The sequence below is a fragment of the Mytilus edulis genome, chromosome 10 (assembly GCF_963676685.1).
Source record: "Mytilus edulis chromosome 10, xbMytEdul2.2, whole genome shotgun sequence".
NCBI classification, from domain to species: domain Eukaryota; kingdom Metazoa; phylum Mollusca; class Bivalvia; order Mytilida; family Mytilidae; genus Mytilus; species Mytilus edulis.
The window spans coordinates 56,547,616-56,569,969 of record NC_092353.1 but is presented as its reverse complement, the minus strand read 5'-3'; the positions used below and the strand labels follow the sequence as shown (position 1 = coordinate 56,569,969).

Genomic DNA, 22,354 nt, shown 5'->3' with positions numbered 1-22,354 from the left:
TCCATATCTCTAGCTAGTAATGGCATTGATTCAATAATATAATAATCAAGTTCTGATCTTCTCCAGACATTTCCTGTACTGTGACCTAGACACCCGAGAACTAACAACTTACTTGTACATCCATATCTCTAGCTAGTAATGGCATTGATTCAATAATATAATAATCAAGTTCAGATCTTCTCCAGACATTTCCTGTACTGTGACCTAGACACCCGAGAACTAACAACTTACTTGTACATCCATATCTCTAGCTAGTAATGGCATTGATTTAATAATATAATAATCAAGTTCTGACCCTTCTCCAGACATTTCCTGTACTGTGACCTAGACACCCGAGAACTAACAACTTACTTGTACATCCATATCTCTAGCTAGTAATGGCATTGATTCAATATTATAATAATCAAGTTCTGATCTTCTCCAGACATTTCCTGTACTGTGACCTAGACACCCCAGAACTAACAACTTACTTGTACATCCATATCTCTAGCTAGTAATGGCATTGATTCAATAATATAATAATCAAGTTCTGATCTTTTCCAGACATTTCCTGTACTGTGACCTAGACACCCGAGAACTAACAACTTACTTGTACATCCATATCTCTAGCTAGTAAAGGCATTGATTCAATAATATAATAATCAAGTTCTGATCTTCTCCAGACATTTCCTGTACTGTGACCTAGACACCCGAGAACTAACAACTTACTTGTACATCCATATCTTTAGCTAGTAATGGCATTGATTCAATAATATAATAATCAAGTTCTGATCTTCTCCAGACATTTCCTGTACTGTGGCCTAGACACCCAAGAACTAACAACTTACCTGTACATCCATATCTCTTGCTAGTAATGGCATTGATTCAATAATATAATAATCAAGTTCAGATCTTCTCCAGACATTTCCTGTAATGTGACCTAGACACCCAAGAACTAACAACTTACTTGTACATCCATATCTCTAGCTAGTAATGGCATTGATTCAATAATATAATAATCAAGTTCAGATCTTCTCCAGACATTTCCTGTACTGTGACCTAGACACCCGAGAACTAACAACTTACTTGTACATCCATATCTCTAGCTAGTAATGGCATTGATTCAATAATATAATAATCAAGTTGGGATCTTCTCCAGACATTTCCTGTACTGTGACCTAGACACCCGAGAACTAACAACTTACTTGTACATCCATTTCTTTGCTAGTAATGGCATTGCTTCAATAATATAATTATCAAGTTCAGATCTTCTCCAGACATTTCCTGTACTGTGACCTAGACACCCGAGAACTAACAACATACCTGTACATCCATATCTCTAGCAAGTAATGGCATTGATTCTATAATATAATAATCAAGTTCGGATCTTCTCCAGACATTTCCTGTACTGTGACCTAGACACCCGAGAACTAACAACTGGAACAGGAAAGCATCTACTCCTTCTTGTACCTGAAAGGAAAATATTATTCAATAATTACATTAGATGTATGTTTCATTATAATACATTATTCTGATTGGCTACACTGCAATCTGGCCTTATTCCTTAATCAACTTCATTACACAATAAAATTTATCATTCATGAAGACACGAGGTCCCACAAAAAAGTGCACAGGTAAATTAAGTAAAAAGTTGATAAAAATCGTGTTTTCATAATCCTAGCTAAAAAAATGTAATTATAAGTATTGAATGTTTCTTTTTGTAACTTAATATGGTTCACAGTAAAAGCATTGACCATGCACACTTTTTTAGAATGAAGCACTTCTGCGCTTCATACAAAATGTACTTTGGTCAACGCTTTTACACCCCAATGAAGTTACAAAAAGAAGCATTCAATTCTTAATTAAAATTTGCAATGACTTTTTTGTTATGTTTTCTTGCTATTTCTTTTTTTAATATGTTATAGTTACAGAAATGTAGTATGTATGCTTTAAAAATATACTGTTTGATAAAGTGATTTTTGATATCCACTTAAAGGTGGCATGAAAGATTTTATCTATTTTTTAATATAATCCAATGATTTATCCAACATAAGCATTTTTGATATAATATAAAGCACTGATCAATAAATACAAGAGCAGTGACTTAATCAATGTAACATTTCAATCTTGCAGTAATCATAGGTGCAAATTTCTTGAAATCAGAGAAAGAACTTACAACATGTGAAATATCTATGTGGAATATCCTTGGTTCATGACATCGTGGAGCTAATGTCTCCTCCAACAAAATGTCCATTATATCATCAACATTGATAGTTTTCTCATGTAAAGGTATGGTAACATTACTAGCTTTCCTTCTGGTAATGTTAGTTATAAGTTTGTACAAATCTGTCACCATTCTTTTCTTATACAAGGACTTGCCGACTCCTGCCCTCCATGATTTCACAACTCTTACACCGCATCTACAATTGGTTAATCAAATAACATTAAGTAAGATGATTCCTGATGCAAGGTGATACAGAAGAAACTGATAAAGTATGTGACACAATGATTTATCATATAACATTATTGACAGTTATTACCCTTTAAAAGGTCATTTTTTTTGTTTTCAGAAAGGCCACCAGCCCTTTTCATTATAGCAAAATTAATATTTTTTTTTTTTTAGAGAATGTAACATACCATCAAAAGTCTTTTTTTTTATCAGACAAAATTGTTCTCTGCTTTAGAAAGTGATTTAAAAAAAAGGTTAATAATCATGAAAGTAGATTTATATACAATAAAAATATGACAAGTGAAACTGCGAGCTACTGCTCACTGATGATACCCCCGCCGCAAGTGGATAATATTAATAGTGTAAAAATATGCAAGTGTTCGGTAAACAGGAAGTTGTCCAGTGATGAATCTGAAAACGCATCACACGGTATAGCTGACTTATATAAATCCTGAAACCAAATTTCAGAAATCCTTGTATTGTAGTTCCTGAGAAAAATGTGACGAAAATTTTCAACTTGGCTATCATGTGTAAAATCATACAAGTGTTCGGTAAACAGGAAGTTGTCAAGTGATCAATCTGAAAACACATCACACGGTATAGCTGACTTAGATAAACCCTGAAACCAAATTTCAGAAATCCTTGTATTGTAGTTCCTGAGAAAAATGTGACGAAAAATATTCATGGGACGGACGGACTGACTGACGGACTGACGGAAGGACAGACAGAGGTAAAACAGTATACCCCCCCTTTTTTAAAGCGGGGGTATAAAAATGTGATATGATTGAAAATAAGACAACTATCCATCAAAGTTCAAATGAGGTAAATATGTAAAATACTCATATATGACAAAATATTTAGTTTTTATATTTTTATCTACCTTTCAAAGTCAACAGCTGATGCAGGTCTTATTCCAGTAGATGACCTGTCAATTTTCAGTTTTGTTAGGAGATACTTTCTAATAGTAGCGCCATCTGTAGGAAGTTGTGGTCTACGATATTTATCAAGGGCAGCAACTATTCTCGACCTATCTTCATTTTCACTGCTACATATAACAACCAATCTATAGTTCCTTCCTACAATAACAATCAAAGAGAATATGCATCATGACAGTAAACATCGGGGTAAACAATCGTAAAACACCATAGCAACAACAAAAGTTCATAAAATTCATACATTTTAGGTCACATATAGTCATCAATGACGAATAAGTGATCTCATCATTTGGCGAGTATGAACTGCCCTGTCTGGAGAAGTTGTTTTACGGGAACTTGTGTGATGTCCAGTAATGGCGGACAACTAGCGATAAGGTGTATGTAACTTTTCTTGCATATGACATAGTTTTTGATCTAGTTTTTTCACTTACTTATGAGATATGTTCTCCACCTGGCAAAATTCATCTACATGCAAACAAAGCCTATCTTACCTTTACTGTCAGCCTGTTTCATGTGTCTTTCCAAAGATTTCTCTCCCTTGTCACTGACTTCATAGTCTAGAAGATCAGCATTTACTAAACAGTAGACTTTACTGTCGTCTGCAAACAAGGATCTCCTCCAGAAAATTTCCAGCTACAAAATTTTTAAATACAAACAATCCAATTTCATTGGTATATTTTGTTTAGAGGAAAAAAAGTATGAGGAATTTTCTTCAATTTTAAAAATATCATTCAATGATTATTTTTTTCTGTTTTTGTTTGATATTTATGTCCTATGGTGACTGCTAGAAAGCTTAAAAATAAAGAACAATCTTTACAAGTATGTATATTTCCTTATTTTTTTATTTTGCATCATATTCCCACTAAGAAACTTTGGAAAGTTAATAAAGTGATCCTTTAAAATACGAAAAACAAAATAAACATGGGTTTTACTCATTGTTTAAGGTTGTACAGTGACCTATAGTTGTCAACTTCTACATCTTTTGGTCTCTGATGGATAGTTGTCTCATTGGCAATCACACCACATCTTTTCTTTTTATTTAGCATTTGACTTTGGCCTCAAACCAATTGATTTGTCAACTTCTAATTAAGGTCACCCATGGGTTAACAGAAAAATGACCAAACTGCATAGGTATTGCAGGTGATGTGACAAGACAAGGTTTTCAATTACTAGCAGTGCATCTCTTATAGGAGGTTTGACTGTATATTAGATAATAATGATATTGTATATCTAATCAAATTACCATATCCAGTGTAGTTTGTGGTGTACAGAGTAACACTTCATCTGACTGAGGTAGTGGTCTGTCATCTTCATGGCTGTAGACTGATATTACTGTGTTGTATATATCACCTAAAATTATATGTTAACTCAATAAATGTACAAAACAAATATTCTACTCTGGATATTGTTTTTTGACAAAAGAAGATTCTGTCCAAGTTTCAAAAATTCAATGAAGGTTGAACAAATTTATTGATAAAAAAAATACAAATGATTAAAAAATACATAATTTAGGATCTCAATGTCGCTTTTCAAAGATGAAACTCACAATTAAGACAAAAATGGTTATAGCGGAGCTTTAAAGTTATTTTGCAGTTTTCATTTTTAAAGTAGTGTTGACATATTTGTTAAAAATAAAACAAAACTCCATTTCTGAGATGATTATTTAGGCAATCTTCTTTTCTTTAAGCATTTCTTTTTCTTTAAAAAAAAATACTGTTGCATGATTTTCGTTGCCTTTTTTTTTGTTAAATGATTTTCTTCATCTATTAATAAAGTTCAAATTAAATCTGTATATCTCATATTCACTGAGTTGAGCAATATATAATTCAATGTAACTTGAAAAACTTACGCTGACGACAAATAATCAAGTTTGGTTCTCCCATATTGAAACAAGGTAAATATGACCTGTCCACTTCAAATGTCTCTGTAAAGAAATTGAAAACAATATATTTACAATGTAAATATTTTGTTTCATAAATTACTATTTTTATATTCTCCAAGACTAACATGAAATCCACTGAGCAGATTATACCTCAAAAAATATTTGGAAAAAGGATCTTGAGGGGATTAAAAGATAATAAAAGATATATAGAAAATTTAAAAAGAACAGTGCTTTTTTTTTTGCTGTTCTTCATCTTGAGGTGATGATGGAAGTGTTTAAAGACCTAGACTGGATATACATCCCTCGCACGGTCGGCTCGGTGCCAGAAGGCATTTGGTGAGCGTTTAAATATCTTGAGATGTGAAGGTTTTAACTGACTAAATTGACAGTTTACAGTAGTACTTTTAAACTGATTGGAAACTGCTTTTTAGATAAAAGGATGTGTGAGGCCTACATCAATGCAAAGGCAATCCAATGCCAAATAAAACCAAAAAGCCTCATTTCTTACAACATATAAACTTTTAAATAAAAGAAATTACTAGTACTGCTATTGGTTTACAAATCTGTGTGATAATTTACAATGAAAATCACTTAAATGAACCATAATGTGTAACAACCTAATCATAATAAAGATTAATCATTCAAATAAAGTATTCAATAAGTAAAGGGTAACATATGAGCGGCGCTGGATAGAAATCAACCTTATGCAAGTGCACGTATACATGTACATGTATAAGACTTTCAATTGATTTTGGAATATTCAAAAGCGAATAAAAGGTGAATTTTGGTATATTTTGTAGGGTTTTGATAACAAACAAAATTTTCAAATACTTGCAAACTTTCCTGAAAGATTTAATCAACCCCAAAAAGGTTTAAAAGATGACTCAAAAAGTGTTTTTTCATATGCATAAGGTCGATTTCTATCCGACACAGCTCATATGCTATGATGTTTTCTCATAAGCCTAAATTTACCTTGTTCTGTGAGTCTATTAAGAATCATCCCTAGATGTTCTACACTAAATTTACCTTGTTCTTTGAGTCTATTAAGAATCATCCCTAGATGTTCTACACTAAATTTACCTTGTTCTGTGAGTCTATTAAGAATCATCCCTAGATGTTCTACACTAAATTTACCTTGTTCTTTGAGTCTATTAAGAATCATTCCTAGATGTTCTACACTAAATTTACCTTGTTCTGTGAGTCTATTAAGAATCATCCCTAGATGTTCTACACTAAATTTACCTTGTTCTGTGAGTCTATTAAGAATCATCCCTAGATGTTCTACACTAAATTTACCTTGTTCTGTGAGTCTATTAAGAATCATCCCTAGATGTTCTACACTAAATTTACCTTGTTCTGTGAGTCTATTAAGAATCATCCCTAGATGTTCAACACTAAATTTACCTTGTTCTGTGAGTCTATTAAGAATCATCCCTAGATGTTCTACACTAAATTTACCTTGTTCTGTGAGTCTATTAAGAATCATCCCTAGATGTTCTACACTAAATTTACCTTGTTCTGTGAGTCTATTAAGAATCATCCCTAGATGTTCAACACTAAGATAGTCTGATACACTAGATGAAATGGAGGTAAGAAATGTGTCCCAAAGACTTTCCAGAGCTTTGATTAATATTTCTACATTATTTTCTCTGCAAATAAAAAATACAAAAATATCACTCTTAGATGCTTTAACAGTGGAAATATAATTCTCAGAAAAATAATGCAGTATTATCAAAAATATTTTATATTTCCAAACTTATTCATTCATCCATTGTAAAGTATAACAAGCAATTTAAAAATCATACCATGGAATACATGAAAATTTAATCGCATGTATTGTTTGCCTTTAATTTTTTCATTTTTTTTTATACAATTCTTATACAATTAAAACAGTATTTTCAAGATTAAAAATAACATTTTTGGTTCTCCAAAAAATTACCCAGCTCCTATTCCAAGGTGATCAACTAAACTTCCAGTTACAGATGCCAATGACTGTCCAGACTGCGTCCATCCTGTAAATCTACTGAAGGCCTGTTCCTCTAGCAAACCAGGAGATTGCCTGCCTGGTTCATCTACATCCATGGCCTGGAAATCATCTTCGTTATCCATACACCAAACTATACCTTTAAATTATAGAATTGTTAGTGATTATACATTTGTTGTAAATATGGCATCATATTTAATTTTTATCTGTAATTTTTAGTGAAAAAGTCATGTAACCTATAGAAACAGCCAAATGAAAAAGTTTTTTTTTATCGAAAGAAAAAATGACTGTCATATAATGAAGCTTTAGAAATATTTAGACACCCTTTTTTAGGTATAAAATCTCTGTTTGAAAAGTTTGTGCAAACAAAAATATTTATAAGTGTACATTGTAAAAAAAATTCAGCAATGTAGAAAAACAGGCTTAGATAACTTTGACTGATAAATAATCTATTTATACCTATATTAATCTAGATAATGAAAATAATCTATGTTGTGCATGTATTTAAGTGATCATATTGATTTACATTTATCACAAGCACTTAACCCAAAAATACAGTTTTTCAAATAAAAACTGATAAATTTTATAAAAACACAAACCTCCATCAACATCATCTGGTCCCACATTTTTCAGAGCTTCTTTTGCTAGCTTCATATTGTATCCTGCTGTTATCATTTCTTGTAAAAATTTACTGGTTTTTACTTCATCTGGTTCTTCCACTTCTACCATGACTTCTTCATCACTTTCTTTTGTTTCTTCTTCTTCTTGTCTTTGTCTATCCATTTGTTCCACATCCTCTTTGGCAGCAGACATAGCTTTGACAAGATCTTCTCTTGTACATCCCTGTTTAACAGCAGACAACAGTGGATAGATAAGAGCAGACGGCTCTTGATTGGAGCCAATTTTAACAAGTTCTTGTTGCAATATTACCATCTGATCAATTGTGAAGAAATTCAAGCAATAATATTTTTCTCTCTTCTCATCTATGTATCTAAGCCAGTTCTCATGACACTGCTCGAGAAATTTCGCTATTTTGGGTATAATAGCACTGACATCTTGACTGGACTCATCAACTCTCCCTTTTAATGTATGCCTGTCCTCTCCATATCCAAAGTATATAAATGCACATGCTAGTCTTCCACGGTCACACAAAAATTTAACATGCCACTGTGAGAATAAAACACAACCTTCTTCTACTAGTTTGGCATAAATATTTCCAAGTCTTACTGCACCATCCAATATCTGCAAGTAAAAGTTGAATGTATAACCCATTCTGGAATACATCTTAACAAGAATGTGTCCAAAGTACACAGATGCCCAACTTGCACTATCATTTTCCATGTTCAATGGACCGTGAAATGGGTAAAAAATCTAATTTGGCATTAAAATTAGAAAGATCATACCATAGGGAACATGTGTACCGTACTAAGTTTCAAGTTGATTGGACTTCAACTTCATCAAAAACTACCTTGACCAAAAACTTTAACCTGAAACTGGCACTTCCATTTTCTATGTTCAGTGGACCGTGAAATTGGGGTCAAAAATCTAATTTGGCTTTAAAATTAGAAAGATCATATCATAAGAAACATGTGTACTATGTTTCAAGTTTTGACTGCAGCTTCATCAAAAACTACCTTGACCAAAAACTTTAACCTAAAGTGGGACAGGCGAACGGACCCACAGACCAGAAAACATATTGCCCCTCTACTATCATAGGTGGGGCATAACAATTGTAATTCAAAGTAGGTTATTTCACCTGCAAAGCAGCGCTGAAGTTTATTTCATTCAAACATTATAGCTAAAATTCATTGAGAGATTAATGAATTGTTTAAGACATACTAATGATTTTTTTCACAAGTTTGATGAGTGAGAAAATGGCTATTATACTGTAGCAATGAAAATTTATGACCACAATATAAAGAACATAATTTTAAGTTCTAGGGAGAGGTAAATCCAATTCAAATCAATCTGAATCTTCTTCTTTCAGTTTCAAGCGATCTTTCAATTATTGGATTATTCACTTGGCATCCCATTATATAACAATTCAATAAATGTATATCCTGCCATATAAATAGCAATTGAATTCCACTTGTGAAAACTGAAATTTTATAATTAAAGAAAACAAGAGTGCACACAATGAAATGTCTCGCCTTCTTTGCTAATCATTGATATTATGTTGATAGTCCTAAGTATAAAGCTTTATTACAACTGTCACATAAACTTAACATTAACCAAGAAAAACTTAAAACATTGATCAATGAACCATGAAAATGAGTTCAAGGTCAGATGAACCATGCCAGGCAGACACATACAGCTAACAATGCTTCCATACAACAAATATAGTTGACCTATTACTTAAAGTTTAAGAAAAATAGACCAAAACACAAAAACTTAACACTGTGCAATGAACCGTGAAATTGAGGTCATGGTCAAATAAAACCTGCTGGACTGACATATAGATCATAAAATATTTCCATACACCAAATATAGTTGACCTTTGGCATCTAATATAAGATTAAAAGACCAAAACTCAAAAATTTAACTTTGACCACTGAACCAAGAAAATGAGGTCAAGGTTAGATGACATCAGCCCGCTAAACAGACCAAAACACCAAAACTTAACTATAACCACTGAACCATGAAAATGATGTCAAGGTCAGATGACACCTGACAGTTGGACATGTACACCTTACAGTCCTTCAATACACCGAATATACTAGCCCTATTGCTTATAGTATGAGATATGGACTTGACCACCAAAACTTAACCTTGTTCACTGATCCATGAAATAAGGTCAAGGTCAAGTGAAAACTGTCTGACAGTCATGAGGACCTTGCAAGGTACGCACATACCAAATATAGTTATCCTATTACTTATAATAAGAGAGAATTCAACATTACAAAAAATCTGAACTTTTTTATTCAAGTGGTCACTGAACCATGAAAATGAGGTCAGGGACATTGGACATGTGACTGACAGAAACTTCGTAACATGAGGCATCTATATACAAATATGAAGCATCCAGGTCTTCCACCTTCTAAAATATAAAGCTTTTAAGAAGTTAGCTAACGCCGCAGCCGCCGCAGGATCACTATCCCTATGTCGAGCTTTCTGCAACAAAAGTTGCAGGCTCGACAAAAATACTAGGATTGAACTAAAGGCAAAGGATGTAAAAATTTAAACATTGCAGGTATTATGCTTTTTTGTGAATAGAAAATATATAGATGTCTAGGTCTATTATAGTTTCTTTACCTCCATAAATCTATCCACTTCATCTTTTCCTTTCTCTGCTTTACCAGCTACTAACATCAGTCGGGACTGAAGGTCATGAAGCTGATCATATCTATAGAGCTTTCTCTGTGCTACTCTGCCTTCCTGGTCATCTTCAGCAACTCTGAGTTCTAAGACTTCATTCAAGTTCTGGTAAAACAATAAAATCCATCAACTAAACCACCTAACAGAAGCACCCCTGAAATCTTTTTTATTGACTATACCATATTCTATTCCTGTTGGATCAAATATTCTAAACCCTTTATTTGTAAGGGGGAAAATATAATATATTTTGCAGTAAAAATAATATTCCAGAATATTTCTTCTATTTGAAACTTCTAGTGCCATGACAAATGTACAAGAAAAAGTCAAAGAGCAAAAATGGCAACAATAAATTTAACTCGTCTTGAAAGTTTCATGAGTAAACAAATATAAAAAACTAAAAAATAGCTATATCAAACTTACCGTTTTTCTAAGATTTTCAATTTTCTTGAGGTTTCCCACTTGATATATTCCCTTAGTGTTGATAGCTTCAGCCTGTTGAAGGGAGCTAACTTCTACTGAACCATGAGATCTCTTTACAGTCTGTAACCATGCCAACTGTCTGTTGGTATCAATCTAAATAAATACAGAGAATTATATAGTTATTTTCATGTTTTTCAATATCTTGTCTACGATACTAAAAATATATCATTAATTGATGTAGCAGTCGTTTTTTTTTTACCTTAAATCAAAATGCATAACAACTACTATGGGGGGATTTTACAAGCTTGACTTCCTATGTTAGTCTCAGACAGTCTGCATTTACTGTTTCACCTGAGAAATATTGACTTTATATAAATGCTTAAATAAGTTTAAAATCAAATTCAAAACTGCAAAAAAAATGCTTAGCAGGTGAATGGTTGTTAGTTGTATAGACTGAAATTCTACATGTAGCGGGAGTAATGACATACCAATTTCCTTGGAAGTTCTGGATTTGCTAACAATTCTTTCCAGACCTCTTGACATTTATTTAGGAATATCTTTGTATTGCAGTCTTTCTCCAAATTGAAAATCAGTGGAGCATATCCAGTTGTCGCTGAGTGGAGACAGTTGACCTTGTCAATCTCCATGTCTCCTTCTCCAGCAGAAATACTGGCCAAGTCAACAAACACCTTTAATTCTTTCAGCCCAGCTAAAAATAGATATGAATATCCAAATGAAACTCTTGTAAAGGAAATGAACAGCTTTTTAAGGCACAGAAATTTAAGCAATAAATTAAGAAACTTGTATTTTTCTTTTTAATTAAAGAATATTTCCAAGCACTGACAATATTTTTTTGTCTTTTTTAAAGCTTTTAAATAACACTTTGTTGACTAAATAACTAATTATTAAGTTATTTTCTAAAACAAAATAACAGATTGTTGAACTGGTCTTCAATACTGTACCATGTGAAAATGCAAACACAGTGTTTCAAACAAATAAACAAACCTCATCAAAATAAATGTACTTTTACTTGCTTCTAATTCTAGGTTATTGAAATTCTAACAGGAAACCTAATTGTTCTAAAACATAACAAAGCATCATGAACTAAAAAGTAAATATGCAAACAAAAATTCAATTCCTAACTACTTACAAGGCATTGATTCTCTCAGCCAATCAACAAGCTGTTTACATCTGATAAATGTTTTCAAACATTCAGCTCTCTCTTTGGTAACTTCCCTCAAAACAGAACAGGTTTTCAGTAATGATTTGTCCAGCTTATTCATATTGGTGTCAGCTCCTTTGGTCTAAAGAGAGAACATAATAAATGGTGGATTTCTATAAAAAAAACTTTAAATTCTTCTCAGAGTTTAATCAGAGTTTAAAAAAATAATCTATTAAAAACATGTTAGCCTTAAGGACATACGATACAATTACAGGGAAGGTAATGATGTTGCTAACGTAAATTGTGATTTTCGCAAAGTCAAACTATGACTAATCGGGAAAAGATTCAGTTTTCAACTGATTTTTATCATTCAAACTTATCTAACTTGAAAACAAGATCATGGACCCTCTGTTTTAAAATGCCATTTGCTTTGATTACGTAAGAGTATTATGTGTGCCAATTCTCATAAAAACGTAAATAGTGCAATTTTTTTTAATTTGATATGCAGCAAAAAATGACGTTTTTTTATCATTCATGTACATTAGATAAATATGAGTTATTTGAAGAAAAAAAATGCACAAATTTAAAGGACATTTATCATGTTTATATATAACAGAATTTAAAAATAATTCAACAAAAAACAGCTTGTGTTTATCTTTTAAAACAAAATAAAGTTATGTATTTCTGTCGAAAAGTAAAATACATCCACAAATCCAAATTTTGAGCAAATATATAAAATTTGGACCTCATTTTACTCAAAAAGTAGCGCATGAAGGTATATTTTTTTATTACATATTAGGCAAAAAATAGCCTAGATGCAAACTGTCAGCAAAATTTCAATATGGGATCAAAACTGTATCGTATGCCCTTAAATACAAAATTCAGTTTAAATTTATTTCATAAATATAGGTCCATTACAAGTTCCTAGATTATCAAACATGTCAAACTTTTATTTCATTTGGTCTCTGGTTGAGAGTTGTCTTATTTGCAATCATACCACATCTTCTTCTTATTACATTGAAGGAATACCTTCGCATTGGGTATCATTGCTTCTTAAACACATTTGGTTCACAAAAACACTGTTTTAAACCATACAATGTTTCAGGTTACATTTGCACAAAAATTTTAAATCAAAACATAATGCTACTCATAATACTCAATAAGGATGAAAACATAGCTGAGTTCTAGCTAGTGAGAAATAAATTTCTAAAAGTAAGTCTTGATCCTGAAAGATTTTTTCTAAATTCAAGGACGAAATCAGAATATTAAATTTTACTACTGGAAAATGGATATATTATTTTTTAGACACAGAAACTTGCACTGCAGGTTGACAATTTTTAAAAATGTTTTCTATAAAGACTGCTCTTTGATGTCCAACACCCCAGCAAGTCCTAAAATGAATTTCCTACATCACCGCAATCTCTGACTAACTTGTATCAAAAAAATTCAATAGCATGCACTTGTTTTGAGTCTAAATATACAATACTAAAACTGATTCCTATACCACAGTTAACATATTTCAACTTACAAATTTGCATATTGTGATGATTTGATTAAAGTCTCCTTGCAAATCAAATGCTTTTACCACTTCTAGTATTGCTTCAGCGCCAAATTCACAACTTTTCAAATTTCGATATTTTTCTACTTGGTCTAGTCTTTCATCTACCCATCTTGTATTTCCTCCTCTTTCAAGCAGTGTCAGCTCATCTCTCAAATTTCCAATTTCTGTATTTCTGAAAAATCTTTCAAATTCAGAAAAAAACAAATCTCCCCTTTTGAGCCTCTGACAAATAGTTTTCCATTGATTCACAGTAGGTTCCCAAACCTCCGTCAAAACTTCATGTATAGTCAGTTTTCTGTTTAGTTCTTTTTTCAATTCAATGCCTTGGTCTTCCCATAATTTGGTAAAAAGAAGTCCTCTACTGCATTCTACTATGTCTGGTAGAATATCCAGTTGGTCTTGACTTAGTTCAAAAACTTTCACAAATGGCCTATGCCTCTCTATATCTGTTATTTCATCAAACTGTAAGGTCCGAACAAGGCGGTTGATAGGAAATGTACCTAAATCATCCAATTTTCTAATCAGATCCTCCATTACAGTTGTGTTGGCTGTAAAAGTATAGCAAATTTTATATTATATCTTATTATATTCTATTAGCATGCATAAAAGTCTATAAAATTTAAGTATTGGGAAAATTATCTTCTGCTTAATTAACTGATGCAAACTGTAATCTGACACTGTACACAATGTCAGAAGATTGTTAAAAACACTAATAATATTAACTTTAATAAAACCAGCAAAAATTGTTATACAGAATTTTGTTAAAACATGACAATGGCAACGGTCTAGACATTTCAGTAGAAATTACATTTTCATATTCACAATAATATTCTAATGCCTACCTTTACAATAGATGCAATAGGATAAAAATTCCTTCACTATTTTGAGTGTATCTGTATAAGCTTGTAATTCCTTTTCCCTAAGGTTCAATGTCATCATTGTAGCCTTAACATTCACATCTTTCAAAGACTGTATTGTTTTCTGGAAGTTTGTTCGTTTCTCCAGAATTATTTGTATGTCTTTGACCATTATTTCCCCTTGGAACAGCTGAACAATGGCACCATTCAAAACCTTGATGGAGCGATTCAATAAGTGGAGAGAATCTTCTTTCAAATGTTTGGAAAATTTGTCTGTTAAAATCAAATTGTGGCAATATAAGAAAAATAAACTTAACTTTCATGTCTAACATATGGTTTGAACATAGACTGGAAAAAGAAACCCAAAGTTAACTGTGACGTTAACAGTTATTTGAATATAAATATTTTCTCACAATTGCAACTAAAGTTTATATTTGTTCACTAAATATATCACTTTGTTTTAGTTTATAAGAATACAAAAATGGTAATGACATTATAATTTTAATTTTCAAGCAAGTCTTAAATTGTGTTTTGTTTGTTGCAGAAGATTTTCTGAAATAAAATGGTTTCTGAAAACAATGAAAGAACTCTTGTGAACAAAAATTGCAATGGCCGAAACGTCTTGAAAAATTGGTTAATTGATACAATTATATAAAGTATGTTCCCTATTGGAATTTTAAAAACAAGGATAAACAAGAGGCTGTCACAACGACAGCAAACCAGATTTATTTACATTTATTTGTGTCCTGGCAATATCACAAGAACCATTACTGATGAATGGTGAAAGTGAAAATCATCAATATCAAATTTGACCTCCATTTTGTCATCAGTATCAACATTTTGAAATAATAATATTTGAAAAGCTTAGATTGAATGGTTCATGAGTAAATGCAACAACGTAAATGGAAACGCCATTTTACGATCTTTCAAGAACCATAACTCCTGATCAGTAAAAGTCAAAATCGACATTATGGAACTTGACCTCTATTTTGTCATCAGTAATAACATATTAAAATTTCAAAAGCTTTGGTTGAATGGTTCATGAGAAAATGCACGGACATGACGGGAAACACCATTTTTCAATCTTTCAACAACCATAACTCCTGAACGGTAAAAGTCAAAATCGTCATTATTGAACTTGACCTCCATTTTGTCATCAGTAACAGCATATTAAAATTTCGGAAAGCTTTGGTAGAACAGTTCATGCATAAATGCACGGACACGACTGGAAACTCCATTTTTCAATCTTTCAAGAACCATAACTCCTGAACGGTAAAAGTCAAAATCGTCATTATTGAACTTGACCTCCATTCTGTCATCAGTAACAACATATTAAAATTTGGGAAGCTTTGGTAGAACAGTTCATGAGTAAATGCACGGACATGACTGAAAACTCCATTTTTCAATCTTTCAAGAACCATAACTCCTGAACGGTAAAAGTCAAAATCGAAGATGACCTCCGTATAGTTAACAGTAATAACATATTAAAATTTTAAAAGCTTTGGTTGAACGGTTCATGAGTTAATGCACGGACAACATTTGATTGCCGCCTTTCAAGAACCATAACTCCTGAACGGTAAAAGTCAAAATCGCCATTATTGAACTTGACCTTCGTATAGTTGTCAGTAATAACATATTAAAATTTTAAAAGCTTTGGTTGAACGGTTCATGAGTTAATGCACGGACAACATTTGATTGCCGCCCGCCCGCCCGCCCGCCGTACATCCCCAAATCAATAACCGACATTTTTGTCACAAAAATCCGGTTAAAAATTGAAGTAAATGGCATTGCCATAACAGAATACTATTCTGACATTAAAAATTTCATTACTAAATACTAAATGTACTAAAAAATTACTTACTTAGTATAAAAGTTAATACTTACAATACATTTCAATGAATGTTGGAAATGATGCCCATGTAACAGCATGCTCTAAAATTTGATGTGGGTCTGTGGACTGAGTTTTTTCCCAGCTACGCTCCAAAACACTGTTAATCAAATCTCCCATTCTCATCACTACCCTGTCTTCTCTCATGATTTCCATATCAAAGTCAAATTCATGAATTGCCTGTAAAATGAAATCAAGATATTTCTATTATTGAATTATCATGCAGCTTCCATTAAACTTGCAAAAAATTATGTTATGAGAATTGTCTACATTAGACATTATTCATGAAAAAATATGCTTAAATTGGCCAAAGATCTTTTGTAACTATTTATCTTTTTTACTATTTAATTACTTTTTAGAAAAAAAATATGACACTAGCACAAATAAATTTGTAAACTGATTATGAAGGCCTTCAATGAATGTGCATACAACTAACAAACAGAAGAAGAAAATGTATCTATTAAAGTGATCGCGTGAAAATATTCCAAAGCACAACATTCCTATCAAAAGGTGAATCTACATTAAAAAGATCTGTTTTAAAGTATACGTATGAACTTCGTCTTTTTTATTGTATTATGCTTTACTTCATAAGATAATTTATGATCCAGTACTGATTTTAATGAATTCCCTTTAGAAGGAAAATACTTGCAAGCCATTTAGATCAAATATCTAACTTCATAAATTTAACAGATTTCACACTAACCTTGAAAGCAATCTCACTCAACATTGCCTGTATAGTACTTTCAAATTGTTCATTCTGAATCAAATAAATCTTTATCAAGGCCTGACTGGCGCTCTGTAAAAAAGGGAGAAAAATAACATCTACATTTAGTAATAAACCGATGGTTGCATATTAAGGTTATGAAATAATTAAAATATCTATAAAGACACAGTTACAAGACAACTGATCTAAATAACAAAAAGATGATTCTATGAAAAATTAATGCTAATTAGTAACAATATTAATTTCCTTCAGACTTTGAAATATCCAATTCTCTAATTGAATGAATGGTAAAGAATATTTTTCAAAACATTTTTTGTGCCATCTTTTTTTTTTTTTAACAATTCACACAATATACCTAAACAGGTTGGACAATGCAATGCAATACAATACAATTTTATGTTAAAAAGATTTTACCACTTTTTGTAATTCCATCTTCAATTGCTCTTCCACATATTTCATGTAACTGTCTTTAATATTCCCTTTAGGTGCTTTGATTCTTAGGGCAGCATTCCAACGCTGAAATGTAAATTTAAACAAGTGAAACTGTGAGCTACTGCTCACTGATGATACCCCCGTCGCAAGTGGATAATGTTAATAGTGTAAAAATATGTAAGTGTTCGGTAAACAGGAAGTTGTCGAGTGATGAATCTGAAAACGCATCACACGGTATAGCTGACTTATATAAAGCCTGAAACCAAATTTCAGAAATCCTGGTAGTGTAGTTCCTGAGAAAAATGTGACGAAAAATATTCATGGGACGGACAGATTGACTGACAGACTGACGGACTAACGGACTGATGGACTGATGGACTGTTGGACTGACGGACTGACGGAAGGACAGACAGAGGTAAAACAGTATACCCCTTTTTTAAAGCGGGGGTATAAATATGGATAACAATGTTTTTTTCTTGTAAAGCACTTTATATGAAAATAATTTTTTATACAGTAGGTTTAGTGTATATCAATTCACAATACAAAATCATGACACAAAAAATGGCAAAGTAAGAGAAAGTATACTGCTACATTTGTATTACAATGTAACAAGAGTGCATACGCTGAAATGTCTCGCCTTCTTTACTAATCATTGATATTATGTTGATAGTCCTAAATATAAAGCTTTATTACAACTGTCACATAAACTTTACATTAACCAAGAAAACTAATAAACTGTTATCACAGAGATATGTATGGCCTTTTAGTAATTTTGATTACGCAAATGTTGAAATCAAAATAGCATTACTTTAATATATTACAAAAGTTATGCAAATATTCAAAGTCAATGAACCATGACTCATTTACATGGCTATAAACAATCTCCATGTAAATGAGATGTGCCAATGTTAATACAACTGCTTACCAAATACCATTGACTTATTATAAGTCGTTCCCAAACCTAAATACAAAAATTAACTTGTAAACTATGTAAAAGTTTCAAAGTCAATAAAGCATGAAAAGGGAAGGGGCTATATAATCACCATGGAAACAATACTTGCAAATGTAAATAAATTTGCATACCAAATATCATTGACTTAACATTAGAAGTTCATCTTAAACTGATCTAATCACAAACTAATACATGTAAACTAAGATAAGTTTCAAAGTCATTAGACTGTGACTGAGGGGCGAGGCCAAATATTCTCCATGGAAATGAGATGTGCCAATGCTTATACAACTGAATACCAATTAACATTAGCCTACCACCAATGGTTCCCCTTGATTTTACCTAATCACAAACTAATATATTAATAACTTACAAAAAATTTCAAAGTCAATAGACCATGGGGGCGGAGCCAAATTATCTCCATGGAAATGAGATATGCCAATTAATGCTTATACAATTGCATACCAAATATCATTGACCTAACCCTTGTGGTTCCCCATAAACTGACCTAATCACAAACTAATACATGTAAAATAAGCAAAAGTTTCAAGGTCAATAGACCTTGACTGAGGGGGTAGGGCCAAATAATCTCCATGGATATGAGATGTGCCCATGCTTATGGTTACAAGAGCACACTTATTTGTAATGCATTTTCAATAGGGTACCACTGGTGTTCTGTATTTTATTTCTCGAAGACAACACAAACTAGGGAAAAACGGGTAGCAGTTCCTGTTACTAGAAATGCCAGTGTTGCCTTACAATAAAAAAAATATATAGGGTCATGCGGCTCAAATTGTCTTAAAATGCAGTTGAAAAAGATCGTCTATTTTTTTCGCTTAATGAAAAAGGCATATTTTTAATGGCACCGATGTGCAGAAATGGAAGATATTTTCTATACTTCGTAAAATGTGAATATGATTTTCGGCAATTTTAACACCTAATTGGATAAGCTTTCCATTAAATGTAATTCCAATCCTGTATCATCCAATCAGAAGCCCTATAGGATTCTATTCTGAGTACCATCTTGGGGTAAAAAACTTGCCGGTAAAATGTAAACAAATAATTGCGTTCTTGTAACCTTATACAACTGCATACCAAGTATGATTGACCTACCACTTGTGATTCACCATAAACTAGACCTTATCTCAAACTAATACATTGTTGACGGCATTGCCGCCGCTGACGCCGGAAACAGCATACCTATGTCTTGCTTTTTGACTCTGTCAAGGCGAGACAAAAGTTGATTAATGAACCTTGAAAATGAGGTCAAGGTCAGATGAACCATGCCAGGCAGACATGTACAGCTAACAATTCTTCAATACAACAAATATAGTTGACCTATTGCTTATAGTTTAAGAGAAACAGACCAAAACACAAAAACTTAACACTGAGCAATGAACCGTGAAAATGAGGTAAAGGTCAAATTAAATCTAAGCGACTGACATATAGATCATAAAATATTTCCATACACCAAATACAGTTGACTTATTGCATATAGTATTAGATAAAAAGACCAAAACTCAAAAACTTAACTTTGACCACTGAACCATGAAAATGAGGTCAAGGTAAGATGACACATACCAGCTAGACATGTACACCTTACAATCTTTCCATACACCAAATATAGTAGACCTGTTGCGTACAGTATAAGAAAAACAGATCAAAACACAAAGACTTAACTATAACCACTGAACCATGAAAATGAGGTCAAGGTCATATGACACCTGCCAGTTGGACATGTACACCTTACAGTCCTTCCATACACCGAATATACTAGACCTATTGCTTATAGTATCTGAGATATGGACTTGACCACCAAAACTTAACCTTGTTCACTGATCCATGAAATGAGGTCGAGGTCAAGTGAAAACTGTCTGACGGGCATGAGGACCTTGCAAGGTACGCATATACCAAATATAGTTATCCTATTACTTATAATAAGAGAGAATTTAACATTACAAAAAATCTTAACTTTTTTTTCAAGTAGTCACTGAACCATGAAAATGAGGTCAAGGACATTGGACATGTAACTGACAGAAACTTCGTAACATGAGGTATCTATATACAAAGTTTAAAGCATCCAGGTTTTCCACCTTCTAAAATATAAAGCTTTTACGAAGTTAGCTAATGCCGCCGCCGTCGTAGCTGTTACCGCCACCGCCACCAGATCACTATCCCTATGTTGAGCTTTCTGCAACAAAAGTTGCAGGCTCGACAAAAACCTTGGAGTGAGTGCTCTAAGGCATAAACAAATTGTAAATAGGGAAATCCTAAACAAAAGATTGTTTCTATTTTGGTCTTAAACAACCTTAGAATAATAAAGTGCATACATTGTGATACTTTCAGATCAATAATAAACAAATAAGAATAGTCATTTCATAATAACATGACAGGCCAACTCAACTGTACTAAAAAATACATCATTTTAAAATATTACCAGCTAGCCTACTTACCTCAAGATAAGCTAGTTCCTTCGTATAAAATGTTTGATTAGACAGATATTTACAGATATCAAATCTCATTCGTTCAAACATCTTCATATGACTGTCTTGTGACACTTTAATATCTTTTATTTCCTTTGATTTCCAATCTACTTTTTCCTGTACTTTGTCATACATATCTAATGAAACAACAAAAGCTTCAATGGCAAATACAGCAAAATCTCTGTTCATCATGTACTTTAAAGTTTCTTGTAGAACATCACCAGATATCCTGCATGATCTCCATGCATCAGCAAAAGTACTGAAAATAAAACAGAAACTCAAAATTACTACAGCAATCATCATGGCGTTGAACAAATGGTCAGCTGTGTTTTAATAGTATTACTGCAACTTGATTGTAAGTGTTGCTCTCTACCTATTGCAGTTCATTCAAAATTATGACCAAATTGACTATGAACTATGGCATGTATGGTACTACTATTGCAGTTGGTTAATCTTTCTGACCAGTTGAACAGTTTGAATTGGTTTTTTTTTTGTTGAACTACAATAGGTGGACTGCAATACCAGGGGTGGATCCAGCAATTTTTAAAAAGGAGGTTCCATCCATATGTCCCCATTTAAAAGCATTGATCATAAAAAAAATAGGGTCCCAATACCTAGAATAATACCTTAGATCTGCCACTGAACTCTTAGCGTTGTCAAATCACTGTAAGTGCTATCAAAAACTAATTCTAAATTATTAAATAAACAGACTCTAGTAAAAATTCTTTAAATCAAAGGTAAAATCATTATGATCTATTTTTCGAACACCTCTTAATGGGATGAAGCTGACCGATGAACTGACTAAACATAAGAAAACTGGTAAAATTTCTATAAATACAACAAAAAAAATCAGTTCCTTCTACTGTTCGATAATGTATTAACTTTCAAGTTAATCTTATAGATGCTTCAATTTATTATAAATTTCTTTATTAGCTTAAAAAGAAACTTTTCAAAACAAAACAAAAAGTTACAAGATTTAGAAGCAGTGAAAGATGGAAATAAGTTGCATGAATACTTGCAACAAATGATCAAATAATTAAATACTTACATTTCCTTTGGATCATCTGAGAAATTCTGAACTATAGCTTGATTAAACAGCATCTTCAAATTTGCCTAAAATAGAACAAACAATATTTTTAAAATTATTTTTACCTGAAGTAGTCATCCAGAATTTGTTTTATATTGTTAAACAATTCAAGGGGCTTAATCAGGAACATTTACTCTGGCAACAGTGAATATCATGCTTGATTTGCATTCCATGGAAGGAAGTCTTATATTGCAATGTAAAATATACAGTGCTATATATTTAATTGTAAATTTATTTTTCACCAGAA

General features: G+C 32.2%; 2 protein-coding genes across 2 annotated transcripts in view; both read right to left on the bottom strand.

The window, feature by feature from the left end:
* LOC139492177 (inositol 1,4,5-triphosphate receptor associated 2-like) overlaps positions 1-22,354 on the bottom strand; it is a 455,884-nt gene that overhangs the window by 11,298 nt on the left and 422,232 nt on the right. The window lies entirely within an intron of this gene.
* Positions 1-22,354, bottom strand: part of LOC139492848 (E3 ubiquitin-protein ligase rnf213-alpha-like) — a 111,177-nt gene that overhangs the window by 68,164 nt on the left and 20,659 nt on the right. Inside the window, exons 13-32 of the mRNA XM_071280998.1 lie at positions 22,069-22,133; positions 20,991-21,279; positions 17,571-17,672; positions 17,136-17,228; positions 16,429-16,612; positions 14,530-14,817; positions 13,655-14,235; positions 12,115-12,268; positions 11,453-11,673; positions 10,965-11,117; positions 10,482-10,649; positions 7,829-8,471; positions 7,185-7,368; positions 6,758-6,894; positions 5,213-5,287; positions 4,607-4,713; positions 3,855-3,996; positions 3,309-3,504; positions 2,156-2,399; positions 1,303-1,449 (exon numbers count right to left, since the gene is read on the bottom strand). Coding sequence (XP_071137099.1) covers positions 1,303-1,449; positions 2,156-2,399; positions 3,309-3,504; positions 3,855-3,996; positions 4,607-4,713; positions 5,213-5,287; positions 6,758-6,894; positions 7,185-7,368; positions 7,829-8,471; positions 10,482-10,649; positions 10,965-11,117; positions 11,453-11,673; positions 12,115-12,268; positions 13,655-14,235; positions 14,530-14,817; positions 16,429-16,612; positions 17,136-17,228; positions 17,571-17,672; positions 20,991-21,279; positions 22,069-22,133 — 4,173 coding nt within the window. The remainder of the gene's footprint in view (positions 1-1,302; positions 1,450-2,155; positions 2,400-3,308; positions 3,505-3,854; positions 3,997-4,606; positions 4,714-5,212; positions 5,288-6,757; positions 6,895-7,184; positions 7,369-7,828; positions 8,472-10,481; positions 10,650-10,964; positions 11,118-11,452; positions 11,674-12,114; positions 12,269-13,654; positions 14,236-14,529; positions 14,818-16,428; positions 16,613-17,135; positions 17,229-17,570; positions 17,673-20,990; positions 21,280-22,068; positions 22,134-22,354) is intronic.